Source organism: Mixophyes fleayi, chromosome 8 (genome assembly GCF_038048845.1).
Source record: "Mixophyes fleayi isolate aMixFle1 chromosome 8, aMixFle1.hap1, whole genome shotgun sequence".
NCBI lineage: Eukaryota > Metazoa > Chordata > Amphibia > Anura > Limnodynastidae > Mixophyes > Mixophyes fleayi.
The window spans coordinates 30,772,276-30,792,603 of NC_134409.1; the positions used below are offsets into that span (position 1 = coordinate 30,772,276).

A 20,328-nucleotide genomic window follows, 5' to 3' on the forward strand; every position below is an offset into this window, starting at 1 on the left:
GTTTAAAAGAACACAGGGCCGCATTTGCAAAGTGCAAAACGGCTGAGGCCCAGCTCAAAATGGTGATACCACGGTCTTGATTTCTACAAGTGTGCATGTTTCCACCAAACAGCATGGGTTTGTTTTTTGTTTGTTTTTTTAGATTTTAGAAGCAGCAACAAAACTAGGTGGTCAGGTCTTGTCTTATAATTTTAATGGGTCACATATTTTGTGCCTTCTAGTTGTATTAGGCACACTTTGCCCAATGTAAACAGAGCTTCAAAAAATAAAGACAGACCTGAAGTTACCTCGGTATCATGATTAATGTAAGCACTACATTGGCTAGACAGAGCAGTATTTTAGCAAAATATATGAAAAAGCTTGATTTAATGAAAGGGGTACACATAAGCGCACTTTTAATTCGGGAGATATCTACACAGTGCAGAAAGCAGGTATGTACCACAAAGTGTGCTGGGAAGACTCTTTAGCTATATCAGTGCAAAAAAAAAAACCAGATGCTTAGCTCTACACATCCACTGTGCTTTGTAATATAGCCACATGTGTAGGCACAACTGGGAACTATTCTATTTTCTGAATGGTTATATTTATAATGAGTTTGTCATTAAGTTTTGATTAAAATTGCATCCAATCTAGATGAATAATGTGGATGTGAGTCTCATGCATTTTGTGTGTGGTCACCACATGTTTTGCAGAGTGTGGTTTCAATGTCACTGATGACAGTCCCACTTAGACACTGCTGAAGGGGAAATAACTAAACCCAAATTTTAGTCAAAACAGAGATGGGTTAAATGAAATGAAAAAAAAAATCTAAATGAAAAGTATTTATTGTCATTGCAATGTTTTCCTATAAATGCTTTGTGTAGAAGTAGTTTCCATTTAAATCATAACCTGTTTGCTTGGTTATTGGATTATAACAAATACTTTGTAAGGAGGATAGCCCCTTCCCCTGCAAAATAATAATCTAGTAAAAATGGGTTTAAGAAACATTCCTCTGATGTTTATTTCCCTAGGGGCTCTATATGAATTGCATTTATATCCCCGATAGGATAAAAATACAAAAGTGTCACAAACCGTAAAAAGGAAACAAGAGATGACAGCCAAATAGAAAGGTAACAATGACAATTATTATAAAAAGTACAGGCTAAACATGATTTTCAACAATTTGAATCAAGTGACTAAAAGCCCACCACCCGTTGCAGAATGTGTGTGTAAATAAAAAGGAAATTGAATATTTCCTTGTCTAAAGATAATGTGCAGCAATCTAATTAGTCATGTAAAAGAATGCCTACATAGTCACCATCTGGTACCTACCATGTGGGTAGGAGCGTTAGATCAGGGGATTTGCTGAAAGGTGTACTTTGAAAAAGGCTGAATCCCACGGTGTCATATTAAACACAGAGTCTAAGTGCGAACCTGGAAGGAAATTTTAAAGATAAACTTGTTTTGGAGAAAACAATATATTATCTGATTTTGAACGGGAATGTTCATATCTAATTGTCTCTTTAAACTAGGGCATGCACTATATTCGTTAAGGATGTTTTACATTGTGTTGCAACTTTATTCATTGTCTCCAGCATTATGACATCTCTGCGCTGATAGATAAACCTAGCGCGCAGGTTGTATAAATTGCCAGCAGTTTCACATGGAGAGGAGTAGAAAGCCTTTAAAGGGAGAGATTGGCTGGAAGAGCTTGATGCACTTCTGTTGAAAGCATCTTATGCTCATCACTGAACTGAGAGCAACAGTTACTAGAACCATGGTATGTTATAAACAGCAATACTTTTGCAGAATATTGTGTTAGATTTCTCGTGTCCCATTGTATAAATCCTAGCTGTAAAATTACCTTTGAGAAAAATAACCTATAGCATTTACATATTGCTTACATTTTCATTTCAATGTCTCATTCTTTCCATCATGAAGTTAATTTATATTCCCTTACTAATATTATACTATTGCAGCAGAGCACAATATTTTCCAGCATATAGCTCCACGTTGCAAAGTGGAATAATCATGTTAAGGAGAAGCGATTTGACATGATATTGCAGTCAGTGATATCATCGGACTTCATCATGGATATACAATGTTGAAAAGTCCATAATATTTGCAGAAAATGTTCTTTTTCTCCTCACCATTAACTAGCGGGACTTAGGATGCAAAGTTTACCTTTTCTTACAATTCTGAACAGGAGGTCTTCAATGCTGGTAGTTAACATATAATATCAAGACAGACTAAGGCAGTCTTTTATGCTTATTTCCTTTAGAGCTAGATCTAGAAAGGATGTCACATGGAGAACACATGAAGACGTTAATTATAAACAGTTGTTTCTATTGTTGGTGTCATTTAAAATCACCTGACTGTACAAAGTGTTGTCCATATGACAGCAAAGTTGGCGATGTACTCAAAAGTGATATCAAATACCATAGAGACATCTTATGACTTCATACTTTGGATTCTGTTTCGTCACATAGTTCCTCAATTTTTTCTTCAGGAAATACAGGAAGCACCACGTGGGAGATGCGACTCCAGACTCCACTCAGCTTGTCCACGTCCATCTCATTATGTGACTTTTGTGTTGTTGAGACAATGAATGTTTTGTCGAAAAAATCTCTTACTTTCTCCTCCAGATCATTAAGTGGAATATCTGGTACAAGGGTTGAGTCTTCTAAGAGGACTGTAAGCACTAGTGCCACGTTTTTAAAATGAGCATTCTCGTGGTCACAATATTTGTATAGAATGAGCAGTGACCCAGGTGGCAGTAATTCCAAACGATGCAACACTGCTGCTCTTGCCCTGGCCTGGAATCCTGCACTTAGTTTATTGTCGATTTCCAGTTTAACGTCTTCATTGTTTTCAGATTTCCTGTCTGGTCCAGAAATTACAGTGCAACTAGAGTTAAGGGAGGAGGCATACGTCTTTGCTAGCTTGTTGCCTACACAATGTAGAGTCTTTTCTCCATCCCGGGCAGCTGTAAGTAAAATGATAGCAGGCTGCTCGTTGTTCTCCAGTTTACGGAGATGCAGCTCTAGAATGCGTTGACTTCTGGTCCACAGCGCCTGCGACTGACTGGTAAAAAGCATGGGCAGCGTTCTAAACCCGTCATAGAAATCCTTCAAGACTTGGGATTCATCTGCTTTGTTAGGGGCTAGCTTCTCCAGGATTAACGGCTTCAGAGACAAAGCGGAAACTACTATACAGACTAAAACAAATAAAACTGTAATCCCGCCACACAGATTTTTACCTACAGGAGAAACGGAGAAAGTTATAAATATATGAACTCGCCATTATCGAACGACTGATAACATTATAATGAGAGGCAATGTCGGGGTGGGGGCATGATACTTCATATGAGCTATAGGTTTTCTTTTCTCCCTCAGTTCTTCAGCAATGAAAACATCTATGCACCCTGGGACAGGGGGTGGATAAACCTGACAACCATTTTTACAATTTTAAAATGTAGAAATTTCTGCAAATAGAATTGAATTTTTAAGTCAGGCGTAGAATTTGTTGTAAATTGTGTAAAACACAAAAAAGGATGTAATAAATAATCAAATATATATAATAAGTATCAAATATATATAATAAGTTTGTATTTAACAAAGACAGACAATAGTTTTGTGCAAAACGGTGAGCTATACAACAAATTGCAGTAGTTAGTGCATATATTTTACTTCCTTTTTAGCCTTGGCTGCACACAATCATAGGCTAACCTATTAAATAAAACGTATACACCTGCACTACCATTCGAACCTTCGTCTGTTTCAAAGGTGTTCATAAATTCTACTGGCAGCTGTAAGAATATAAGGGGTTTATCCAATGCCGCACCTAGAGGACTGGCTAATAAAATAATCATGAGAAGCACTACTATAAACAAAGTACAAAAACAGAGAACTGTCTTCAGAATTCCAGACTACATGTCAACTACTGGGTCAATTGTTCAAAATCAAATCTACATCCCACAGATCAGCTGAAAATCCTGGCGCTAAAAGTGGACACCTACTGTATAACTGTCGTTATACTGGTATGGATCACCAAATACAAACAGTGATATAGTAGGCAAGTGGTATAGTAAGCAAGTTCTCACACGAGGGATTGGCAGAGCGATTTGCTGGACAATTGGAAGATATCAAGTCTTTGAACAGTCAGATGCCAACATGACATGGTGACTGAACAATAAACAGATTTTTCAGTAACATTTCACATAATTATATTCAACAAAGTGGTCAGAATAAAATCTGACAACAGTAGAACATTTTCATGTATTTCAAAACAGAAGGAGTTGTAAGATATTGTCTACTAATGTAGGAGTGTCACAAAACTATTACCTCTCATTCACACTGCAGCAAGGCATTCAAGGTGTGGGCAACAAGACTATAAACTAAAAGAGATCTGGATCAGGTGTCTTCTGCCATCAGAGCCTTCTCCAGCCTCATTAAGCAGACAACCAAAACTTATCCACACAGGAACTGAACAGGGATATATTCATCCAGGTAATATAAAGATGAGCTAGCCAGATATCAGTCTTATAAAGCAAAATAAATCTTCCAAGATTCAATTCACTCAAGACATGAGACCTCCAAGAATCTTTGAATGGGATGACAATGAACTGGAGTCAATATTTAATATACATCTTTCCTCCAACTCTAAAGACATCCAGAATGATAAAGAAGATAAAAGAGGACAAGGAACAAGTCATACCAATTTTCCCCAGTATGGAGTTTGGTTTATAGAATTGTTAACTCGAGAGGGAAATTTTGGAAGTTACTCCTGATGTGATTTGATCTTACAAGGAGCCATTTCATCCTTGCCTGTAGGGGCTTAGCTTGACTGCATAGAGCCTGATATGATGATTTCAAAATGTTTATCCTCAGAGGTAATCAATACTCTGATACTTTCTAGAGGACCTTCCACTTCCTAGAAATATAACAGAATCTGGAAAACTCTCTCAGCAAGGTGTACCTATAGTATAATTTCAAACCTGGACCATTCAGTCAAGATTTGGACAATGGTGAATAGCTTAATATGCTCAAAAATTGAAAAGTCAATCAATGTCTGTGAAATAAAAAAATTCCACAGTAGATCCCTTGAAAAAAACTAAAAAAAAAAAGAAAAAGTCTAAGCCCTCCTTTAAAATTACCATCTCCATTATGGGACTTGAACCTATGACGACTGGGACGTCACTTCCGGTTTCTTTGTCCCATTTGCCTGGGCAAAAACCGAGACGCTAGGAGTTCCCTGCCGCTGCGCCAGCCAGCTGTCTAACAGCCGGGCGTGTGTGCGCAGTTCTGTTAAGGTTTAGCCATTGAGGGCTAATTAGATATTAGGCAGCTGGGTACTCTGTCCCCCATTGGCTGGCAGTGCCAGTGTTAATAGGTAGTCCTGGGAGCACCTCCAGGACTCCCCTCTGATTGGTCACCTGTACTATTTAAGGCAATGAGGTCTAAGCCTCACTGCCGGTTATAGCGTTCTGTTCTCAGTATTGCTGCCTGCTTCTGTGCTGTGTTGGTGTTCAACCTCAGACTGCTTTCTCTGTGTATGACCTCTGCCTGTTCCTGGATTCAAAACCATTGCCTGTGGCCCTGACCTCCTGCCTGTACCCGAACTTGGAGCCATTGCCTGTGACCCTGACCTTTTGGTATCTGACATCTCCACCGGTGCTCTGTCCTGTCCAGTTCGCAGATCCCTGGCCTGTCTCCACTCGTGTATTACCTCCTGTACCTATGCGCCGCCGTGTGAGCATAAACTTGTACTACACTGAGCTTAAGTCCTGGGGGCATCCGAGTACCTGTGAGCATAACCAGTCTCTACGGGAGAGGCGGCTGCTATAGGTGAAGACCTCTTTAACTAGTTCTATAAGTTTATGCCGCACTGGTTGCCATAATACTAATCTAACATGTTTCTTCTTGAATATATGTGAAATTGAAATAAAGGGAAATGACACACATTATATGTAGTACTGACAAAGCTACAAATATCAAGATAATTCAGGAATACTAACAAATTATCAAACTATAAAAAAGGATACAAGGCCAGTAGTTCCAGATCCCATGACACGCTTGGCCAATCACGTTTCCCTGTGGGTGATGTCACATTTAGGACTCCTTTGACACTGGCGCTGGAGAAGCTTTCCCTCTCTGAGACACACCAATCAATTCTGCCCTACAGTCTTGACTCTTCTTCTAGTCTATACAGTACAGGACTGGCAGAGCACTCTACACAAGCTGAAATTGGAGGGCAAGAGCAGACATTGGGTAACACTCCTCCTGGCTAATACTCCACTTTCCACTAGTGAAGTGGGAATTATTTGTTGTTCCACAGGTAGACAATCAGTGGATATCTAGTTGGCCAAAGGGGATTTTTTACATTACCCACTTTTTTATCGGGTCACCAGTTTTAATAAATTTGCTATCTATCCTCCTCAATTTGTTGGTCGGGTTCTCAGGACATGGATGTGTTTTTACTCAAACCACAGACCTTTATCACTACTTTTCCCATAGTATTAGAACATAGACCAGTTGTCTGCAGCCATGTCTGACAAGGTAGCTACATCTACTCCAAAGGGAACCTCAACACAGACCCCCAATGCCTCCAAGGGTGTCCTGGTCAAGTTATATTTGTCTGCCCACAGCCAATATAAGCTTTAACTTGGTCAGTCAGGTCCTACTTGCTGCACTTGCCTTCTGCCACACCTTCACTCTAACCCAATCCGAGTAAACTGTAGAAGGGCTGGGAAAGAGTCCTAGTTCAATATCAAGCAGCTATGTCTTTCCTCCCCACCCCCCCCCTACCACACCCACACAGTGAGACCCAAGAGAAAGCTCATCCTTGAACTTTACTTCGGAGCCTGAATGAGCCAAAGCTTAGACAAGCTCAGATATCTGCATTAGTAGCTTCCTACACCAGAGGCCAGGTGCACTACAGTAATGGTAGCATACTAACAACTAGAGGCCCTTTGCCCTTTTGTGGCCATCATACACTCTGTTCAATAATAGTCTTAGTCCACAAGCAGCTGGTTATAACAGAAATACAGCTCCCTTTGTGGAAATACTTATAATTAACATACCTATGTTCTTGTTCAAAGACTGTGGTTCGAGGCCAGGAATATTTGGAGTCTTTTCTTTTCTTTCTACACAATGAAACATAATTTTATTGTAAATATAATTCTCTCTTCATTACCAATCAGAAATAAACTTTACTGATGAAAAGCACAGCTTATCCAGCAATTATCGATGAATACAAAAGATGCAATATCCACAACCAAGCGGCATCTTAACACAAAAAAGCTGCGTTCATTTTTACAACCACCATTGTAAATTGAAACATATACCGCAAATATTAAACTTTTAGCACAATTTAGGACAGTGGTGTAACAAAGATCTAAAATGTAATAAATTTACATTTATTAAACTGAAAACTAATATTTATAATGAAAGAAAAGGTAACTGAAGAATCCAGAATGCAAATAAGCGAACAAAGAATTGACTAATTTACAAATTCATGAAAGATAATTACAGAACAGAGATATATTGTTTAAATGAATGAATGAATGAATGTATATATATATATATATATATATATATATATATATATATATATATATATATATATATATATATATATATATATATATATATATATATATATATATATATATAGTGCAGTTCAATACGGTCGATAAATTGCATTCAAATCCTGACCATGTTGGCAACAATGTGTGAACACTATGGGCTAGATTTACTAAGCTGCGGGTTTGAAAAAGTGGGGATGTTGCCTATAGCAACCAATCAGACTCTTGCTATCATTTTGTAGAAGGTACTAAATAAATGAAAGCTAGAATCTGATTGGTTGCTATAGGCATCATCCCCACTTTTTAAAACCCGCAGCTTAGTAAATCTAGCCCTATGACTGTTTTGTCTTGGGACATGTATCTGGTTTACTATTTTATACACCGCATCTCCGATTTGATTTTCTCTTTTGTATGTGTGTTCTTTGGTCTTCCTTGTTCATCTTCATATACCCTATGCTTTGTTCTTGATTTCTATTTGTATTTATTTCCACAATAAAAGTAAAAAATATTAAAAAAATATAAAAAATTGCATTTAAAATGTAAAGTAGATCACTAACAGGCTACTTAAAAATTCATGTTAGTGCTCAAAATATTTATTACAGGCTAATGTTACCAGATTGAAATGCATTTGCAGTATCTGTTAGAAGTGTTGAAATGTTCCTCTGTATACCTATATAGGTTTGTGCCACTAGCACTTGTGTTTTGCAGAGATTACATTTCGCAATTTGCTGGTCTTCCCCTTTTAATGGGAGCCGCACAGAGTTTTGCCTATATTACACTGATCTGTGTTTGTCTACTGCTCCCTTTGTGCAATATTGTTGTTGATCTTCTTGATTACTTTATGTATAAGAATAGTTTTACAATACTGTGTCATTCAATTCATCAGGAGATTATAAACACAGAGATTAGTTATCTGTTATGTCAGTCAATTTGAAGGAATTTAGAGATTTGCAGCCCATAATCAACAGGTGTAATCAGTTTTAATATAAATGGGAATTAAATATTGAGCATTATTTCTTATGCAAATACATTATAAAATTATTAGATAATTTACTTCCTGCACTTAGTATAGTAATCAGAAACACATAAAAAACATGACACGAGATAAAATTAAACTAGGATAAAATGTAAAACATAAAAAAGCACTACTAAATATTGTATCTAAGCTACGCAGCTCTATATTAATTATAGTAAAGATTCATTTCAACCAGTTAAAGAATAGATTTGTTATAGTAGCCATAGATTTTCATTTATTTCTACCAGCTAAATTATTAGCAATTATAGTAGCAAAATACTGACACAATTAAGGACCAATTTAAAAAACAAAAATAGTGCAATTAGGAAACACCAATATGTTATAATTCTTAAACTTAACATATAAAATAGAAATCAATTAAATACATTCTACAAAAAAAATGATTCTTAAAACAAATATAATGCACACACGAGCAGAGAATACGGACGGACACTTTCTTAGCTTAATATTTCTGGAGTAGTAGTCATTCCACAATTGGGTTCCCAATTGAGTATAAAATAAAAACAAAAACCTTTATTAAAAGGTTATTATTTATTGAATTATTTAAGAGGAGGCTCGATAAAATTCTTAATGCTGAAAAATATTCAGGAGTTATAAACCTCAATTGTCACTTTTCATGTAGACTTTATATTCTAGTATCAAACATGAAGATATTTTAAAGGAGGCCCAATATTTCTTGAGCAATGCCAATAGCTATAATCCAGAATTCATTCAATTAATTATTGAACTTTTAGAATTTATTGTGGAACATAATTATTCCATCTTTGACTCAATAGGGCATGCAATGGGCACAAAATGTGGACTGTCTTTCGCTAATCTCGAGAAGTACTTTTTAATGGGCAACTTAATCTCTTCATAGAACATAAAGGGGCATATTCAATTCCGATCCGCGGTACCGCGCGTTACCGCGGAAAATGCGCACTACTGCCGGTAATACGTTATCTCAATAACGCGGAAAAATCCACGTTATTGCGGTACCGCGGATTACGTTCGAGGCCGTTCCAGCACGATCCCGCGAATCGGGATCGGAATTGAATATGCCCCAATATGTCTTATAAACCATTGCGCTGAAGTATCTCTCAATTCCACTCCATTATTTACAAATACAATTGTAAAATACATCCTGATATGGATTACATTTATAGATGATATTCTGTTCTTTTGGATGGGTAGTTTACCCACGCAGGACCAATTCCTATCTATACTGAATATTGATTAATCTGTTTGTTTATTTAACAATCTGCGTAATGGAAAATGGACATATATCAACAAATAATTCATCTAAAAGAAATGGCTAACAACAGTTTTCTCTCTTCAAGAGCCCATTTCTAAGGTTATGGAGAAATTACTCCAATGATGACACTTTTAGAGTAATATTTAAGGCGCTAGTTAACTTTTTTTTTTATATAGAGAAAGTGGATATAGTAGAGCATGGAAGACAAATAGAGACTCCCTTTCTCTCTCTCAAAATGGCTCACTGCCAAAAGAGTCAACAATTTTAGAGATAGACTGGTACATACTCACTGTCAGGATCTGCCTGCACTTCTACTGCCGTCCTCGGCATACTGCTTCTCTTAGCAGCTCCTGTCTTTGAACTACTTTGGAGTTGCTACTTTGAATGTATCGTGAAGTACCTCTAATCCACCAGAGGTGCTGCTATTATGCCTTTCCTCGTCTCTTCTCACTACCATGGGTTAACCTAATCATCTGCACCAGTTGTCTCCTTATTTATACCTGCCTCTCCCAGTTACCTTTGCTGGTCATTGTTGCTTTGACTGACACTGTTGTGCTCACTTGTTTCTCCTGTTCCCTGTGACTTCCATAAGCTGCTTGCCGACATTTCTGTACCTGGTTTCTCTCCACTCAGCCTCTTATTACCTTCTTTCAGCTTCTCTCAGATAATCTTATTTAGTGTCTGCAAATACTACTTTGTACCATTTTCTGCATTATCTGGATCATATCTGTTCAATAAATATCATATGCTTTCATCATATTCCGGGCTCCATAGCGGTTATTTCTAGCTTTCAGCATTGAAGTGTGACACTCACTCTGTATCTACCAAAGTAAGGATTAATAAGGAACATAACTACCAGGCTCTTCCCCATGTGGATATTGTAAAGCCTGCAAGAGCTAGCTTCCAGTACAGACATTTCAGGATTCTACTCAAGACAAAGAATGTTAGCATTCTCTACTTACTACCTGTATAGTATATACTATACATTTATTTATTTCTTTAGAGAGCCAAAGAAATATGAATTTAAATGTTCTGTGTGCTCCATGTAAAGAGCAGGAGACCCGCCACAACTAGCTGCGAGTTGGTAAGCTTGAATGGGGGTTATCGCTAGAGAAAGTAGCACCTGACTAATTTACAGATAGTTACAGCTGTGGCTGAGAAAAAAAACCAAAAAACAGTGAATGGAAACACGTGGAGGAAATTCACAGTCGCCCATCATAGATAAGAGGACACGGAAGTAAAAAAGAAATCAAGTAAAAGTGAAGAAATACTTGCCAGGGGCCATGTACGGATAACTCCTGAAAACAACAAGGGACAGGAGTCAGTTTATTTGAACAAGACAATGCCAAAGAGGATTGAGAGGAAATAACCCATTAACAAAGACAAATCACATTTGAGTACACTACACAGAACCCATACATACTAGCTATAAAAGTAGACTCTACTTAAAATATGTTATTTTCCGCAATAACATAACATAGAAAGGCTGTCACAATTTGTAAAATCTGAGTCACTTTAATATCATCTGAAATCTACCATTTTTTCCAGTCCCAATCACCCTGGGGAATACAGCCACATGCCCAACAGGCTGGGGCTCTGTCACCTCTGACAGATGGACCCCACGTGGCAGGTTTTCCTTTTACATTGTCTCCAGACCAGCCTGCCATAGCCTGGCGCTGGTTGTGGCTTTTGCAGGGGGACTCCACACTGTTTGTCCCCCACAATAGCGGCAACCTGCCCAGGCTATGACTAGTGGTCCATGGGTCACTTTCGGTAAATAAAGATTATTTAAAGCTTTTATTTAACACAAACTCCATCCACCATAAAGTTGATGATGATGGATGGTGTCTTGAGTATGCAGCTTAAAGTCTGTATCATGATGTTCTTTAAACATATCTTCATGTGGACAGTTACATTTTTAATTAAATTGCATATAAAAGTGTTTTTTGTAGCACACAATATACATCTGTGCTTTGACTTGTCCGACTATAATTGAGCCTCTATATATTCTATATTTAAATAAAGTTATTAAGGTTTACCGTGTGATTCTTCCCTGGGAACTGAAGCCAGCTGAAACATAAGAGAACAAGAAGAGGTCAGATATATGATCCACCACACATCCACTATCCTCCCTTTAAAGTTTATGTAATCAGTGCAAGCTAGGTAAAGGGTTACAGAGGTACTACAAACTGGAATATTCCTTTAAGCACTCAATGTTGAATTCTTGCTATGTGCAGGATAAATAACTTCTCTTTTGTTCGATTTGTTACAAGTATAACAATGAATTTTGTATAGTTGTTTTTGATAACAGATGGGGCTTTTTGGGCGATTCCATTATTATTTTCAAGTAATTTGAGTTTCACTAATAATAGGTGTTTAAATGTGTTGCTTTATTTTGCCCATTTATTTTAATACTCAATGGGGGGGGATTTAATTCTGTCGCGAGTAATGCAGCGCTAAATATATTACCATTAATACAGTAATTTTAACCCTGGTTTCTGCTCACGGCTCAGGGAGCCGCGAGCAAAAAGCTGGCGTTGAAATTACTACATTAACGGCAATTATGCGCACTCTTACCATAACTTCGGTATTAGTGCGCAGGCCACATTACTTTTTACAGTAGCGCGGCCAACTGAAATCCCCCGATATGTGTCACTTTTGCTACGTTATGAAAAGTTATAGGGGCCAGAAACAAGTGCGCATTTTTTTCACAAACATACCAGCTCAAGGTGGAGCTAAAACACTTAAGGTTTTATTTATTTTTTAGGTTAAAAGGAGCAAGCCTGGATATTTTTCTTATACCAGGTAGCTCTCTACTCTGTAGGGGTCCCCAATGATCATGTGATCAAACTCTCTTATTAAACGTTATCAACAAATAGTCAAACAGTCAGCAACTGTTATGGAACCCTGGGCTATTAATGACAGCCTGTTTTAAGCAGTGATGTGACACATAGCAGTGTTTGAGGTCCATGTCTACCCACAGTAAAAAATAAATAATAAAAGAGAGTGTCCATTCAGTTGTTAATGTAATCCATTAATACATCTCAACACATATTAAGTTATAAAGCCAATAGAATGAGAATAGTTGGAAAGATTTGCTTCAAACATGTAGAACAATAGAAACTACATTACAGTATGGACATTTTCAGCTAACAGCATTTACGCAGACAATGCTGGGACTGTCCATGGATTTAGAAACAATTGGTAACTTTTATTTGAAGCGTAATCCTCACTCTTAATAAGTCAGATAGAAATAAAAGTAATTAAAAATAAAAAAGTGGCGTATTCTTCAATTATGCTTCACGGTGACAAGCTTACTAAAACAAGACTGCAACCACTCTCTGAAAGAACGGGGAGGGGGGTATATACATCCACTCTGTTTCTTTCCAATAGGCCAAAAGTGTAGTGTGACGTGGAACCCTTGGAGAGCGCGGAGCCCCAGCAGATATCTATATCCATCTATATATCGGCAAAGTGTAAGTCTGAGTTAATTCCAGGGCCGATGCACACAACCAGGCGTTAGTGATAACTGCCAATAATGGCCCTGTTCCAATATAGGATTCAGGCAGAAGAGCCTCTGCCATCAAAATGCACAAGACGTAGAACTATTTATTATTTGTGTACAATTCAGATATTTCCTGATGATCATTTTTATATTTCACAATTGTTACAGATACAATGTGAACATGTAGGCCAGAGCCCTATGTACAATATTTGAATTAAACATAATATAATGTGATCTAATATAATAGAAATGACTACTAGATGTACCTCTTTGTTGATGGCACATTGTCTTTTTTTCATCTTCTTCTATGAGATGAAATACAAGTAAATAACATTAGAGAAGAAAAGCAGGATGTAGAGGGAATATTGTATTATAGCTTACTTATAAACAGAGCAAAGAGATTTTGAAGGGTGTTGATAGTGGTAAGAAACATACCATCAGAAAAATTGCTGCCGTAACCAGTCTTGAAAGGATGAATCGAATCTACAGTGTCTGCAAGTAAATGGATGCAAATAACCAACAATCAGTTTATAAGAAGAAGAAACACCGGAACTATGGGATATGTGCCTTTCATTTACTATCTGGTTTAATCTACATGTCCCCCTTCCTCCCCCTCGCAAGTACAAGGAATTGAGTTCAATAAAGTTGGTGGAGGCCAGTGTGTTTAGGATTAATTTATATCATAATTACAAGCATGGGAACACGACTCTGGACAGTTGTTCTCGTAAAGCGAGAAAGGAGGTGGAAAAAAAAATATGGCGGCTGTCCGGTAATTTTGTCATAGACACAGACAAGATCACCAACTGTTTCTTCCTACAGGCACTATGAGGAGCTCTGACGATAGCAATGCCAGTGAAGTGTTGGGTAATTTTTTACTAGATTTTAGGCATGGTGCGCCAAAACTGGATAAACTCTTACTCAGTAAACCCAAACATTCCAGATACTAGGTTTCATATGTTTATTTTATATAACAGCAAATAATGTTTTTAATATCAATGACTTTAATTTCTATTTTATGAATTTGTCAATTTGACGCATTAACAGGAAGGAAAGGACTAATTCCTCCTGTTGCCTGACTAATATTGTCCAACTCTGGCTCAAACAGGACACCCCTAGAAAAAGGAAGCGACTCAACAGTCCTCTTAGACTCCACATCAGTCTCTCAGGCCTTAAGCCAGAGAGTCCGATGAGCAAAGACTGCAGATGCAAATATCAGTACTTCAATCAGCCCTGCATTCAGGGCTGCCTCCCACAGTTACTACATAGCTGTCTGACTCTGCTCCACCAAAGAGAGCAATTCAGATCCCGGCTTGCCAGCTAAAGAGTCCTCGGAAATCTGCTTGAACCAACCTTCCACAGCTTTAGAAAAAGTCCAAATATGGACTTAAGGATTCCCTTGACCAGCATCGGAGGCACCCCCTCTGTACTTCTGGTCTCCAGCTATCCGTGCTGTGTGCTGCAGTACTGACAGCTGTGGACACCGCTACACAGATGCCAATGCTGCTCCGTGCTATGTTTTCAAAATGAATAAGTTGTATAAAAATAGCTGCCCCGCAGCTCCAAACCAAAAAACATGTCCTGTCACACTGAGGCACTAAACTAAACTGAATTCCTAACAGGAGAGGGGTTTAGAAGGGGAAAAGCTATTGACAACTGTTGAGATTCTTAAAGTGCCCACACACCTGGATCTCCAACACTGTACCCCAATGTTTTTTTGCTTTATTAATATTTTTTCTATTTCATCTGTTTTATGGATTAATATAGGATTACATGTAGGTGACATTAAATTTCACATTAGAGTATATGAACACAAACGTTAACATTTCAGACCCCTGATTACTTTATGGAGTTTTCTCTGGATGCAAAAGTAATTTGGCTAGTGGATTGTATAGTAGAATACAGTCTCTGGGATAAAGTAAAAAAGTCTGAATCAGTTCCTATCAAATGCGTAGAACCAGGAGTGGCCAGACAGTCTTGTTACAGTGCACAGCTTTGGCAGAGGAGTGACTGCGCCCAAAAACGCACAGGAAGTAGGAGCTAATTATTATGTTAACCATTCAAGGCTTTTTCAGTTGATTATTTTTAGATTTCCTAGGTGGTTGAGATACAATTTGAATACAGAAGTCAGAGCCATGGTTAGAATATTTAACAATATTATGTACTGTTTGCATAAAGATGCTGTTGTACCTCCTATTTGTTGACGGCTGTTGGGCTTTTCTTCCTTTTCTGAGGGATTAAATGCAATTACATAACATTACAAAGGATAAACAGGATGCAGAGGAATTATAGTTTATGCATTATCCTTATATATGGTACAAACAAACTGAGTACAGTGTTCTGTTTTTACGGATACATGTTTCACAATATGAAAAAGTGTTGGATGGTGTTAGCATGGATACCAAAAAAACTACTAATAGGAAATTGGCTGTACAGACTAGTCAGAAATTCTGTACCGAATTAACAATAGCTGAAATTAGGTGGATGTAAATATCCAGGTGTTCTCTACTCACTTTCTGGTTTGACCTTTTTATATCTATGGTTGTTTCCTGAGTGAAAAGAAGGTTACATGATCAGGGTTCACCCAAAAATTATAATTGTAATCCATATTAAAAGAACTTTACAGACTATCCTCCTACTAGCTCAAGGCAAATGAACTTGCTGCAGAATTCTGGGATAACCTGTCTCTCTTCGGCAAGGCTTCTGGTTGCTTAACTTCCCCAGTATTCCAATCACTCAATATAAGAAATAGCTTCTAAAGACATTTAAATAATGCTGCCAAAGCAGTAATCCCAGTTCACTGAAGGTCCCCCTCTCACCCTTCACTAAGGGAGTGTCTGACAGGAATAGATTATTAACATGGCCATGGATGATATCCCCATGTCTGGTTTATACTGCTAAAGACTTTACAGTGATTTGGTTTAGGAAACTCTTCGGGATGGTCAACACAAAACACTAATAAAAAAAAAAAAAAAAAAAAAAAAAAAGGCTTTCGTGTGCCTTTTTCCCTCCTACTGTTCTGCCCATGCATTTGATTCTGTATTGAGAAAACTAGAAGACTAATCTTTGGTAGCAAAAGTCAAAGGCGTAAACAAAAAACAAAAAAAAAAAAGAAACTTACATTTTTTTATTTACCTTTTTATTTTTTAATTAAAAAAAGCAAATGAATATGCATTAACACAAGATTACATGTAGGCGACATCTAAACTCATATTACAGTATATTAACACAAAAGCTGACATTTCTGCTGAGTTTTATTTAGACCAGCCTACTAATCCTTTTGAATATTCCCTTGGTGTAAAACTAATTTGACTACAACACACAGTTTCTGGGGCAAAGTAAAAGTCTAAATTAGTTCCTGGCTAGTGTATAGAACCAGGGGTGGCCAGAGAAGAGTCCAATTACAGTGCACGGCCTGGGCAGAGAAGTAGATGTGCCCAAAACGATTGAGTAACATTACAGTGAATAAACAGGAGGTAGATAGGGTGTTGTATTATATGTGCTATTCTTACATATGGGACAAACAAATTGTGTACAGTGGTCTGTTTTACAGGTACATGTTTTACAATATGAATGAATGGATACTAACAGGAAAAACATAAAAACCGTCTGTGCAGACTAGTCAGAAATTCTGTACCGAATTAACAATAGCTGCAATAAAATTAATGCAATATCCAGGTGCACTGCACTCACCATCTGGTTTGACATCCACATTTTTCTTGTTTTTTCCTAAGTGAAAGGAAGATAGCATGATCAATGTCCATCCAAGAAATATTTTGTTGTCTACAACAAAGGAAACTTGCATTCAAATGTTTGTGTGTGTTCCAGTAAAAATGGAAGTGTGTGTGTGGGAGTGGAAGTGTGAGTGTGTGTTTTTGGTATGTAAGCTCCAATGGTGGAGGAACTGAAGTGAATGTTTCAATATTCTCTGAACAGTAATATGGTGCTGTTAAATAAACAATAAAGTATGTTGTGTGCATGACATGTTAGCCCAGTATTAATGTTTGACCTGTTCCCAATAACTGATTAAAGTGTACTGATCACCTGCACACTGTGGGGGAATGTACTTGTGGGGAATGCAGTCTCTCGGTACACTAGAAACCAATAAAAGAGTAGAGAACTGATCAGCTATATATTGGGTCAGCCCACAATATGGATATCTACATTGTGTAGATGAGAGGTACACTTTACCATTGCTCTTTATAGAAAGCAAACATAATCTGAAGCAGAGTAAATTATGTAAACAAAGCAACCATGCAACAATGACAGTGATCAAACAAAAATTTAGACAAGCTATAAGGACTTTGGTTGCTAGATCTTAGAATAGAAACATCAATGTTTGCTTTTGTATTGTTTCACTACTGGTAAATTGCCTATCAACTCAACTGCGCAAACTTCGCTTTAAACTCCCTGTCCAGCCCTTTCATGTTGCTGCTGTATTGTGCAGCATAGTGCAACAAACCTATTGTGACAAGGTAGGGGGGCCTGGTGCCATCTTCCGGGGTAAATGGTGTTTATAGCAGCCGAGAGATTTCACACAAGTCCAAGAGATCGTGCAACTGGCCTCAGCCAGTTTTATTCCATAAGAAAAGATGATTTTTATAATCACAATAAATCCGTTTCTCTGTTCCATCTGGGGGACACTGCTACCATGGGTTGTGTGAATAGAGTGGAGTTTGGCACTTAACTAGTAAACTTGTTAATGTATCATGCTGACAAACCCCTCCCCTCTGCAACACCCCTGAAGCCTCTTCAGTTTAAGTATAGAGTCCCAATGAAGGGGAGTCAACCAACCAGAGACCAAACAACAGAAGAGCAGAAGGGAGGGAATGCAGTGTCTCCCAGATGGAATCAGACAAATGGATTTATCGTGAGTATAAAAATCCTCTTTTCTCTTTCATCTTATCTGGGGGACACTGCTACCATGGGGACATTCTAAAGCATCCCCCTTAAGGGAGGAACCACTCTGTCCCCGGCACGTAGAGCACTATGGCCAAAACTGGCATCTGCAGACGCAAATACGTTAAATTGATAAAGTTTTGTAAAAGTATGGACCGAGGACCAAGTGGCTGCTCTGCATAACTGGTCAGCTAAGGCTCCAATTCACAAGGCCCAGGAAGCCCCCACCGAACGGGTAGAATGGGCAAAAATACAATCTGCCACAGGTCGGTTAGCATTGATATAAGCCTAATAGTCGACATAAGCCACCTAGCAATCGATTGCTTGGAGGCCAGCCATCCTTGTTTTGAGGAGTCAAATAAAATAAATAAGGAATCTGTGGGGCGAAACTTTGATCTCCTATGATTCAGAAAGCTTTGACCACATCCAGAAACTCCATGGAGAATGTTCCTGAAGACTGTTGCTTCCCTGTCAACACCAGAACCACCATTTCTTGGTTAACATGAAAACTGGAAACCACTTTAGGCAGGAAAGCAGGAACGGTTCTGAGAACCGCCCTATCATTGTGAAAGACAAGATATGGTTCAAGACACGAGAGTGCACCCAACTCTACGAGCCGATGCAATAGCTAGGAGAAACGCAACCTTCCATGTTAAGGACCGTAATTCCGCAGTATGTAATGGTTCAAAGTGAAGCCCTTGCAGCATATTAAGGACCAGGTTGAGATCCTAGGGTGCCGTGGGCGGTACATATGAAGGTTGGATATGAAGGTCCCCACCCAGACCATCCTGGAGAAAAGCAAGAACCCTTGTGAGACGAAAGAAAGCCGTGTGGTAGGGTCGGCTCTCACACTATTTAATGTAGGTACGCCAGATGCGGTGGTAAATGCAAGCCGAAACTGGTTTTCCAGCATGAAGAAGGGAGTCCATTACTTGTGGAGGGAACCCTCTGGACCTCCAAAGGTTGGCTTCAACAGCCATGCCGTGTCACTTTATGTATAGAAAGCTTCCTCCATGCCAGGCACTGTGAGAGATCTTTTAATGCCATTGGTCTGTACATATTGGCAATGATGTGACCAGATTCCTAGAGTTTATCAAATTGATAGAGAGCCCTCCTGTTCATCCAATCAGCAGCAGAACACAGGGATAGCTTCAAAGTAGCTATAGTCATTAGATCAAAAGGAAAGGCACTTTTTTTATGGGCGATAACGGTGAAGAGATTGTACAGTATGTTATACTAGTGTTTACATGACTCTTGATGTTTATACCCACAGTGCTAAGACATACTGGTAGGGTAAATGACCTGGTGTGTTTATATGTACCTTTATCTGAGGAGTATGGATTCCCCCAATTTTGTTAATAAATTCACCTCTAATGTTAGTCTGTCTTAATAAACACTATACTTTTATATAGTATATACATTTTAAATTATACCTAGTTTTACAAAATGTACCTTCACATCCAGAACAATACCATTTACTAACCTGGAGTTTGGTGAAATTCGTCTCTTCTCACACTTTCATTATGATCACTGCTATCATCGTCATCTGCCATAGACAAACAAGAAGGGCAGTTGAGATGTAGTAATATTTCCTTCAGACACCTTATATCCACCCTATGGATTGCACATATAAATCATTCTACATAATTCTGTTAACGTGAGACGACTAGCAAATAGGCATTTAAGGCCTACGGGAAGGAGAGAGAGAGCGATAGGCGAGAGAGAGAGTGATAGGCGAGAGAGAGAGGGCAACAGGGATAGACAGACAGGAAGACAGATGTTCCAAATTAGAGCAGAGGTAAGCAACTTGTGGCTCTCTTAACTGTTGCACAACTATAGTGTCAGCTGAAATTTCTTGTTCCTGAAGAGTTGAAGAGCCACAGGTTATGACAATCGGGCTTAGAGGGTTATATAAAAATGTTATATAGTAGCTCTCCCTTTTAGCTATGTCTATGACAACGGAACCCAAATATTATATGAAATAAACAAAACCTCAAGTAAATACACAGGTGTGTGTAATAACTCAAACCTGCATTAATCCTGTTCCCAACAACTCTCTGTGAATACTGGACAATATTCTTTTTATGCCAATA

At 38.2% G+C, this 20,328-nt stretch overlaps 1 protein-coding gene across 4 annotated transcripts in view; it reads right to left on the minus strand.

The window, feature by feature from the left end:
* Window positions 1-808: 808 nt before the first annotated feature.
* LOC142099129 (torsin-1A-interacting protein 2-like) overlaps window positions 809-20,328 on the minus strand; it is a 45,806-nt gene continuing 26,286 nt past the window's right edge. For 2 of the 4 annotated variants that reach the window (XM_075182291.1, XM_075182288.1), the window contains 10 exons: window positions 19,719-19,781; window positions 17,030-17,065; window positions 15,850-15,885; window positions 15,527-15,565; window positions 13,775-13,831; window positions 13,606-13,644; window positions 11,874-11,904; window positions 11,110-11,132; window positions 7,061-7,123; window positions 809-3,238 (listed from right to left, as the gene is read on the minus strand). In XM_075182291.1, coding sequence (XP_075038392.1) covers window positions 2,439-3,238; window positions 7,061-7,123; window positions 11,110-11,132; window positions 11,874-11,904; window positions 13,606-13,644; window positions 13,775-13,831; window positions 15,527-15,565; window positions 15,850-15,885; window positions 17,030-17,065; window positions 19,719-19,781 — 1,187 coding nt within the window. In that variant the 3' untranslated portion in view covers window positions 809-2,438. The remainder of the gene's footprint in view (window positions 3,239-7,060; window positions 7,124-11,109; window positions 11,133-11,873; window positions 11,905-13,605; window positions 13,645-13,774; window positions 13,832-15,526; window positions 15,566-15,849; window positions 15,886-17,029; window positions 17,066-19,718; window positions 19,782-20,328) is intronic. The other 2 variants (XM_075182289.1, XM_075182290.1) reach the window with 2 other exon arrangements.